We start from the raw sequence: 10024 nt of genomic DNA on the forward strand, positions 1-10024 counted from the left end.
CAGTTACTTAAGGCTCTGATCCTGAAGAGCATCCACTTGCAGGGAAACCCTTCAGAACAGGCTTAGCTTTCCTCCTCACCCTTGAACTTCGGTACAGGCTCACACACTATCCTCAACCGAGCACGGGATGTTTGAGCAAGAATTGTCTAATCGGGTTGTTTCCAGCAAGTCCTAGCACGCAGCTCTCCTACGCCACAGGTGCCAGCACAATTTCAGATGAATGCTCATATGCACGTTGTTCTTTTTTTAATTTGGGCCAGTGAATCATCATCCCCTTATGAGAACAAGAGTGGAAAATAACAGAATATAGAAAGGGAGAGGACCTATATGACCAGATGTTATAACCTGTAGTTATCTCAAAAAAAGACACAAATTACTTAAACGAATGGATTTTCATTTAAGGTTTAGTTCTGTGTATACAAGACTCACTGCAATGGTATTGCTGTCCATGTGAGAGGCTCAGAGATACTATTACATTTTAGCAATAAATAGCTATAATACTTTTCTCGCCTGTTTCTGAGTGTTGTGGTTTAACGCATCCAGCAGCTAAAACAACCCCACAGCTGTTCTCTCATGGCCCACCACACATACAGTGGGATGGGGGAGAGAATCGAAAAGGAAAAAAAAGAAAAACTCACAGGTTGAGTTAAGGCAGCTTAACAGGACAGAAAAGGAAGGTGGTAATAATAACAATAACAATAATAATAAACAAGTGATGCACAGCACAATTTCTCACCACCTGAAGCCAATGCTCAGCTAGCTCCTGAGCTGTGATTCTGCCCTCCGGCTAGCTATATAGAGAGCATGATGTCATATGGTATGGAATATCCCCAAACCAGCACACTGAGAAAGCATTGGTGCTTCAGAGCTTGTTCTCTAAACAGTACAGTTGGAAGTTGAAGATCCCAACTCTTCCAGGAGACCTTTTACTTCCGTAGACTCAGGGCAAGGGACAGCACATCTTGTGCTGTTCCCCTCTGTGCTGGGCTATTCAGCACTTAAAAAAAAAAATCCTTTTGAATTCTCTACGCAGAGCTGATGAACACTACTGCCTGACCAATGGTTCAATTCACTCATTAGTCACAAGTATCTCCTGGTGATGTTGTATGAAAACACCCACAGCAGGCTTGTAAATGACTGACTGATCTGCGTTAAGTCTTTCTAAAGCAGACAGAAAACACTCGATGAACTCAGGAGATCTTCCAAGTGCTGTCCACTATAATGGAAGAGAAAGAGGTCACTCGTCTGTTGTACTATATGAATCAAGCTTGTATTAAATGAGGAAAATAATGACACAAGAGATTTCCCCCACTTCTCTAACTCAAACTCAGTAGTCGCTTTGTTAGATTAACTCAGGGCAACATCCTGAAAATTGAAGGTATTGGTGGTGTCTTTGGGGGATTGCTTTGCTGACATTGGTGCTCACAGTCTTGAGGTGTTAAGCGAACACAAACGGCTGGGAAAAATCTTGGGAGTAGGTGTAAATGTGGCTTTTTCACCTTAAATATTTAAATTGTATAGTATACAATATAAAAATGTATTAAATATACATTTATAGTTTATATCAAAAACACAAATCATAGTATACACCATTAAATAGCAGTACAATGTAAAGGCCAGCATATTCAAGCAGCGTTTTTTTTAATAGATTGGATTTTTCTAACTTCGAACATATACTAAAGGGAAACCAGGACACGGAACTTGCCAACTTCAGGCTGGTATTAGGGATTGCTGCAACGGTGCCTAGAAAAGCACCCCCACCAACAGAGCTCTCTGCGCTTCCCGGCCTGCGAGGGACCTGCCAGGAGCCAAGGCAGAGCTCTCCGCATCCCAGGGCTTTGCTCCGCCTGACCCCGAGTTACGGCACGCCGGCTTCGGACGCGCTGCCACCAGCCAGGCCGCTCGCCGCCTGCCTGGGCCCGGTCCCACCCAGCCGTCACTCAGAGGGGGGTGAAGCGGGCCCGGTCGCTGCTGGCTTGCTGGCTGGCTGGCTGGCTGGCTGACTAACTAAAGCCGGCCCGCCGGCCCCTGTCGGCTCAGCCACGCACCGCAGAAGCTGCGGGTGAAGGGCCGCGGGGGGCACCAACCACCTGGGCCGCGATGGCGGGGGCAGCGGGCCGAGCCCGGCGGGGCTGAGGGCGGTGGAAAGGCCCGGGCCCACCCGCCCCGGGACGCGCCCCCGCACATGCGCAGCGCCGCCCGCCCGCCCCACTCGCCGAAGCCCGCCAGCGTCCGGCGCACGCGCAACGCGGGCTGTCGCCTCGCGAGCGCACAGGCACGGCGCTCTGCGCATGCGCATAGCCACCCTGTCCGCTTCCCTCCCTCCCCTCCCCCTCCCCGTCACCGCCTGCTCGCGGGAGCGTGATGACGTCCGCGCCGCGTTCCCCTTCCCCTGCCGGCCTGCGCCGTTACGTCCGCACCGGGCCCCGCCCCCCGCTATAAAAGCGGCGACGGGCGGCAGGCGCCATTGTGCTGCGGAGCAGGCCGCGGCGGTGGAAGCGTGCGGGCCCGGCAGCGCCGCTTCCTCTCTCGCCGCCTTCTCTCTCTCTTTCTCTTCCCCTCTCTCTTTCTTCTCCTCTCCCTCCCCCTTCCCCCCTCCCCGTCCGCCGCGGACATGCCGCGCGTCTATATCGGCCGCCTGAGCTACCACGTCCGGGAGAAGGACATCCAGCGCTTCTTCAGCGGCTATGGCCGCCTGCTCGAGGTCGACCTCAAAAACGGGTGAGCGCCGTCCCGCGGCCTAAGGGCCGGCACCGCCCGGCGGGCTCCCCGCTCCCGTCCCGCCCTCGCCTTCCCTGGGGCCGGGCGGGCCGCGCCCGCCGCCCCCCTCCCTCCTTCCCTCCCCCATGTTGTCCGCCGCTCCCGCCCGCGTTGCCGCGTGGCGCCCGGCGCAAGATGGCGGCGGCGCGGGGGGAGCGGGGGCGCTGCGGCGGGGCCGGCTCCCATTGTCCCGGCTCGGCCCCCCCTCCCTGCTCCGGGAGCGGTGGGCGGGCGGGGCCGCGCTGCGGCTGACGGGGCCTTTCTTCTTCCTCACCCCCCTCCCCTGCGTTCCCCCCCCCCCCAGTTACGGCTTCGTGGAGTTCGAGGACTCCCGCGATGCCGACGATGCCGTTTACGAGCTGAACGGCAAGGATCTGTGCGGGGAACGCGTGATCGTGGAGCACGCCCGCGGCCCCCGCCGCGACAGGGACGGGTACAGCTACAGTAGTCGCAGTGAGTACGGGCCCATCTTTCTGCGTGGTTCTAGGGCTGCTGCGGGGAAGGGGCAGGAGGCGAGGGGAGGCGCTCGGCTGTGTTGGCAGGGCAGAGCCGGGGGTGATTGAGTGGATGGGACCGAGTCCCGTGGGGCTGAGGGGGTTGGGGTGTCGCTATCTCTGCGAGCACGGTAGTAGGGGATGCCTGGTGCATCGCCGGGAGCCAGCTATCTGCTGACTTGGTGCTGCAGGCGTTTGTCCTGGCACCGGTGCTGCACTCAGATAACCCTTAAGAAACTTAGGAGGGCAAATATGCGAAGCGATTCTGGCTGCAAAATTGTCGCCTTCTAGAAAGGGTTTCTTGTTAATTAGAAACGATATGCTCTGCTAATTTATGGGCTCCAGTGTTCTTGGGAGCATATAGATGAAACAGTGATGTTGCATCACTAACGTTAATGAATAAATACTGTTGCATAATTGGGGTAGAAGCACTCGGCTGTGAACTTTCATATGAATGTTTCAGTTGAATATACAGAAGGGGTGGGGGGAGGTTTTTGAGCAGGAATCTGTTGTACTAAGTGGGGGATATTGTAAATATTTCTATGTTCAGCTAACTTGTGTAACTTTCTGAGCTGAGCAATATAGAATTTAACTGACCTAGTACTGTAATTAAAAGTACTAAGGTTCATCTTTCGGTAATCTCTAGAAGCTTGGTATTTGGGGAGGGTGGGTATCTGTCTTTTTTTTAAAAAGAATCAAATGTATGTTGTTTAAAATTGTTGCATGTTCAATTCAAACTTTTTAACAAGTCCTTGATGTTTCAATTTAAAAGTGACCAGTGGGGCTGAGGCTGTGTCCACTGAGGCTAAGATGACTGCCTTTCCTGATTGGCCATGGCTTTTCCATACATTGTGTGACCCTTGCCCTATGACCCTTTGGCTGACCTTACCGGAAGCCATGACGACAGCAGCCTTTTGCCATTAGACGCAGGGTGATGGTGAGGATTCCAAGGGTTAGACAAAACTGGTTAAACTGAACTAGGTGACTGTTACCTTGCGTGTTTTGTGGCCAAACCACCACCAAAAACCTCATACTGTGATGTAAGTACTTAGTGTAACTAGTAAACGTTTTTGTAAAATGTAGAAATGCATGTAATTGGTTAAGTTTTATATTTTACAATGTTCTGTAAAATAAAACTTAGCAAGGTGAATCTAATAAGGAGCAGTCACTCTCTAACAGATCTTAGGAGCACAGACTTGTAGGATTTTAGTCTGTTTGATTTGCCATTAATATAGATTATGGCAAAATTGCAAAGTTTATTGGAGGCTTAGAGAAATAAAGTCCTACTCCAGTAAATATAACTGTTTAACTAACTTTTTCAGAAAATTTAGTTTCCTTCATGCTAGGAGATGATCTAACTTTATTTCTTTGTACAATAAAGGTGGGGGTGGTGGCGGATATAGCAGTCGGAGACAATCTGGAAGAGATAAATACGGACCGCCTGTTCGTACAGAGTACAGACTGATTGTTGAAAACCTTTCCAGTCGCTGTAGTTGGCAGGATTTGAAAGTATGTATTAATGTTCTATCATAGAGCCTGTTGTGACTAGCAGGAAGCAATCGCATATTAATGTTCGTTTTGATTTAGGTAGAAGTAATTGGGAAGTATTTGTGCGTGAATGTTTAAATGCATCTTGCGTTTGCTCCTACTTGTCTTAAGCTAATGTACTTGCAGAGCATAAGCATGTGGAATGGTGATGTAATTCTTCCTCTACTCCCTAAAGGATTTCATGAGGCAAGCTGGTGAGGTAACCTATGCAGATGCTCACAAAGAACGTACAAATGAAGGAGTGATTGAGTTCCGGTCTTACTCGGACATGAAGCGCGCCCTGGACAAACTGGATGGCACAGAGATAAATGGAAGGAAGATCAGGCTGGTTGAAGACAAGCCGCGGTCAAGCCATAGGCGATCTTACTCTGGCAGCAGGTCAAGGTAACTTTTGGGACATGTCAGTCTCTGTGTCAAGACTGCTTGCACAAAGAGTGGGTATAGCCCTACCTGCCACAATTATCTTCAGTTGATATTTTAGGAATAGGATGATGCCTGAGAATGTGGAAGGAATTATTTTATGTAACACAGGAAAGCCAGGTGTGAGAGTTTTTCATGTGCGAAATATCAGATGTAAATTATTGACAGCATATCGAATCTATGTGGATTAATAGTATGACTTGATGTGGCCACACTTGGTTTTCAGAAGTTCTTTAGTAGCTTTTCTCTGTTGGACGGCATAGCAGGGCACACCAGACAAAGAATAAGAGACAAATTGCACTTCAAATGTTTCTAGGTCACGATCTAGAAGACGGTCTAGAAGCAGAAGTCGTAGAAGTAGGAGCAGCCGCAGCAGGTCCCGTAGTGTCTCCAAAAGCCGCTCGCGGTAAGTGATACATTGTTTTCTGTGAGTACAGGAATTGCTACTTACCGATGGATAAGATATTTACAACTGTAAGATGTAAGTACGCTTCAGTTCATGCAGAATAAACTCTGTCTCTTTTTGAAAGATCTAAATCCAGGTCACGAAGCAAAGACCGCTCACGTTCCAGATCTAAAAGCAGGAAGTCTAGATCAAAGAGCAAATCGAAACCCAAGTCTGACAGGGGTTCACGCTCTCACAGCAGATCCAAGGAGAAGTCTGAGAAGTCTCGGTCCAGATCCAGGTCCAGGTCTCGATCTCCCAAAGAAAATGGTAAAGGAGATGCTAAGTCTAAGTCCAGGTCAAGGAGTAGGTCTCGTTCCAATTCTCCGCAGCAGCAGCCATCTGCCAAGGCTCGTTCAGAGTCACCATCCAAAAGAGCTGCATCGAGGTCCCGTTCCAGATCTCGTTCAAAATCTCGCTCACGATCAAGATCTAGTTCAAGAGATTAAGACTAGAACTCTCCTCTTACATTGCACACTATTGCGGAACATTTTCCTACTTGTCAGGCCATTAGTGTTATGTTAGTACTTCAGAAGTTGGGTTTTTTCTCTTGCAGGAGTGAATGGCCTAAGAACTAAGTAATGAGGCATAAAGGTTTAATTTGTATCCCAAATTTGAAAATATGAGATCGGATGGTGGTACAAAGCAGGAGAAGTCCCCCCTTTTGTAGAAATTCAGCTAAAAGTTTGATTTTATAGCATTTCTGCAGGAGTAACTTAACTACTCTTAAGTGCAAAGTGGGTTTTATATTAAAAATAAACTGAGTATAAACAGGCTTAAATCTGGGCTTTTTTGAAAGTATCATTTTTTTCCTATTTTTTTCATGGTTTTAGAACTATGGGTATCATTAGCTTAATAGGTTACAGCTTGCTACCAAAGGCAGGATTGCCTTGCTGGGCAGGTCAGATAATTCTCTGGTTTATCTTAATTTGTGGAAGCAGGCTGCAAACTGTATAAACTGATAACAATACTAGGAAGATTTTTAGACCAGCAATAAACTCAAGTTGGAGCATTTGTGTTTTATCTTAACTTGCCAAAAGAACATTCCCCCAGTACTGTGACTGTATTAAAGGTAATAAAGGTACTCTGGAACCTGTATCGTACAGTATTGCTGAAAAATCCTACGGTTCAAACTTGAAAGAATGAAAGTTTTCTGACTTTTTTTTTTGCTTGAATATCAAGTGTCACTCGATTGTCAGACACTTAATGTGTCTCTTGGATGTGGTCCAAGTCACTAGTATGTTGTATGGTTTGTCAGCCTCTAAATACTTATTGGATATGAAAACTAGGTAAATAAAATTGTCTTCCCTCCCTTTTGATTCATTTATGTTAACATTTTGCTTCAGACTAGGAGAACTATAATCCTATTGTGTGTAAGTCTGAACTTTATTGGAACTGTAATCTCTTTGAGCTAGAGTTCTAGTCTTAACAAAGGCTTTGCTAAACCAGTTGCCAATTGACTTAAATTGTGGAATAGGACTCATCCCAAAAATTCCCCTTTATAGCTAAATTGATTTTTGTAACATGCAATAGCAAACATTAGAACTGCCTTGTACTCTTTATACAATGTGTAGTTTGACTTGTATAAAATTAAATTGGTGACTCAAACTCTTGTGTTTATTGCAGTGTAATGGGATTCTTTTTCTGCTTCATGCTGGGGAAATCACAGTTTATCCTACTTACCTCTTTTGCTGGAGTAACTTTGTTTTAGCAAGAGACTCGGGAGCTCTTGAAATGCACTTGGTGTTGTGCTCGAGACCAGCTAGCCAACCGAGCACCGTTTGTCCCAATGCATTGTCTGTCTCTCAAGCGTGGCTGGATGTGAAAGCAGCACCTCTGACTGGTCAGAGTTTTACACATCTGTTCAGATGAATTACTGGATCAGGTGTGAGGAGCACATCCAAATGCAGCTTGATGCCAACTTTCCTTTCCTGGAATTGCTTTATGATCTAAACAGTTCTCTTGAAAATTAACGTTCAGTTTCTTGCCCTTTCCTGATCACATCTAGAAAGCTTGATCTTCTGCCTGTTGGTACGAGTAGCCGTGCTAGCACAAGAAGGGGTGCCAGGATGAGTGAAGTTAGTTTTGCCTGATAAGCTCATGTTCCTCACGGTACCCGAATGGAAGTGATTACATGGCTTGCATTGCTTTAAGGCCAGGTTACTGTTGCTTTTATATTGTACGCTTTCCCAAGCATGGAAAAGCAGCTGTTGAGCTACCAGGCCAAGCTTCCTCGTGACTGTTTGTATGACTGTGGAGTCTTACAGATCGTTCTAGCTTGACTAAATCCACACTTAGAGTGCATTTAGTACTAAAGTTTTATTCTCTGCACTTGGAATGAGGTGACTCCTATGTTTAGTTAATTTTTGATAAGTATTTTTTTTTTTAAATGGAAGCTGTTTTACTTAAGATGTATTTTAGCTTAATGACTAGAAAAAAAAAAAATCTATGCTGTAGTTCCGATCACTGCAGGTAATATTTTCTCTGCACTGGATTTCAAACGTGGAGGACTTACTGGGGACTTTCTCCAGAAGTCAAACTGTGCAAGAATAGTTTAATGCAGATTTACAGCCCTAAGCTCCGCTTGTGGAAATACTTAACTCCCTTAAACCTGACACAAAATTATGCCCCTTGATTTTATTTATGTTGATCGTGATGTAGGTCATGCTTCACGGAGAATTGCTCCCCTTTGATTAGCCTCCAGGCATCTTCAGTAAAATGCATGTCACACTCCTCGAAACAAGAATTGAGCTCGGAGCTCGGTAGATTAAAAGATAGATATATATATATTTTCAGTATCTCTGTGTGTCTGCATTAATAAGGTGTTAATTACTTTTTTGCTTGTAGATACTGGTAACAGCTTGTTTCTAAAACATTTCCAGTGCCAGCATGAGAATGCCTTGGCCTTACAGTGGCTGTAAGCACTCTGCTCTTGGTTAGCAGTGCACAACAATGGTTTTTACCGAGTATATTAGCTTTCTGAAATGAGGCAGTTATGACAATGGTTATGTTTGAAGTCATCTTTATTCATGAATTACTTGCAGGGAGGGCCCAGACTGGATTTAACCAACTTGCCTGCAACGCCTTTAAATATTGAAGATTTCTTTTTCTGTTACTGGAGCCGCACGCGATGTCTCCCTTGGCTGCTATGCGAAAGAGAAATGGCCCTTTACTGCGCAAGCGCAGCGGGAATTCCTTGGCATGACTTGCGTCCCCCTGTGTTTGTTTCCTCTGGAAAGCCAGTAGGATTTCAGTACTGAGCCAGATACTGAGCCAGGGCAGTTAAATGCAGGGCGTGTGATAACTCTAAAGGAAACCCCCACCAAAACCCAAACACTGATCCCTCTGGCTCTGTCAGCACTAGTTGTTGTAGGAGAGGAAGACTCTCAGGCTGGGGTGTACTTGTGATCGCAAGTGTGATTATTGCTGAGAGCTTTTGTAGGTTTTACAAAACTGTCTTTTGGATTAAATATCTTAAACTTGATAGAAATGACCCTAACAGAGTTGCGTGCTTGCTATGTTTTGCAGCTGTAGCATGTCTTCTGCATTACCCTGCAGTAGTAGCAATAGGCAATGGCAAAACCGTCTGGCATTACCTGATTTTTTTAACCTGACTGGGGAGTCATCTTTTCAGGGATGCACTTTAGTATTGGGCATCTTCACTGTTTTCTTCTGCATTTGGTAAAACCAATAGAAATTTGTTCTTAAAGACAAAAGAGAAACATGCATGCCTTCTCATGAAATGTGGAATACAGGGTTGACTGTGCCCTGTAGCAAATTGCGAAGGAAAAAGAAAGTGAAACTTAAAAGCTGGGGCTGTGTTGGGAGTCTGTTCCTAGCCTTTTCCTGTATTTAAACAGGCGTCCCTCCCTGTATTTTGGTGTTTGACATAAATGCAAGTTCTGCCCTTGAATCAGCAATTTGTGTAACATAAAGTACCTGCTTTAAAGTTAGCTGGTGAAAACACCTCTACCCTTTAGTGTGTCTCACTTAAACCCTGGCAGACCTGGTGAGTCGGAGCTCTTCCATGAAGCCACCTTGGAAGCGAATCAAAATCTCCCTTGCATCATTTCCCTCGGACAGCAGTGACACTGGCTGTCACACACAAATGGGGAAATCTGGTATTAAACAAAATTCATCCTTGCTTAGAGTTTCTGGGTGACCCATCATTTCTGTGCTTTGAACTTAATCTCCTTGACTGCCTGTGTCAGGAGGTGATAAAAGAGAATTCTTTTTCCCAGCTCAAAAAGGTGTTTTCTTCCATGCGTTGGCCTCTAGCTCAGTGCTTTGATGGAGAAGAGAACAAATCCCGAACGTGCCTGGTCTGGTGAGGAAGCAAGCTGCAAAATGTGGTGAT

The 10024-nt window shown here is 46.3% G+C and overlaps 1 protein-coding gene across 1 annotated transcript; it reads left to right on the forward strand.

The window, feature by feature from the left end:
* The first annotated feature begins 2442 nt into the window (after positions 1 to 2442).
* SRSF6 (serine and arginine rich splicing factor 6) lies at positions 2443 to 7275 on the forward strand. The gene is made up of 6 exons (XM_054845291.1): positions 2443 to 2721; positions 3065 to 3213; positions 4636 to 4763; positions 4978 to 5186; positions 5539 to 5628; positions 5753 to 7275. The coding sequence occupies exons 1-6, from the start codon at positions 2615 to 2617 to the stop codon at positions 6114 to 6116; spliced, it is 1047 nt and encodes a 348-aa protein (XP_054701266.1). The 5' UTR covers positions 2443 to 2614; the 3' UTR covers positions 6117 to 7275.
* Positions 7276 to 10024: the final 2749 nt, after the last annotated feature.

Source organism: Grus americana, chromosome 17 (assembly GCF_028858705.1).
Source record: "Grus americana isolate bGruAme1 chromosome 17, bGruAme1.mat, whole genome shotgun sequence".
NCBI classification, from domain to species: Eukaryota; Metazoa; Chordata; class Aves; order Gruiformes; family Gruidae; genus Grus; species Grus americana.

Excerpts from the sequence above, each read along its gene's own strand:
- SRSF6 (XM_054845291.1), top strand. The coding sequence starts at position 2,615 with ATGCCGCGCGTCTATATCGGCCGCCTGAGCTACCACGTCCGGGAGAAG. Across the intron at positions 4,764-4,977 it reads GTAGTTGGCAGGATTTGAAA|GATTTCATGAGGCAAGCTGG; the intron begins GTATGTATTAAT and ends TACTCCCTAAAG. Across the intron at positions 5,629-5,752 it reads GTCTCCAAAAGCCGCTCGCG|ATCTAAATCCAGGTCACGAA; the intron begins GTAAGTGATACA and ends TCTTTTTGAAAG.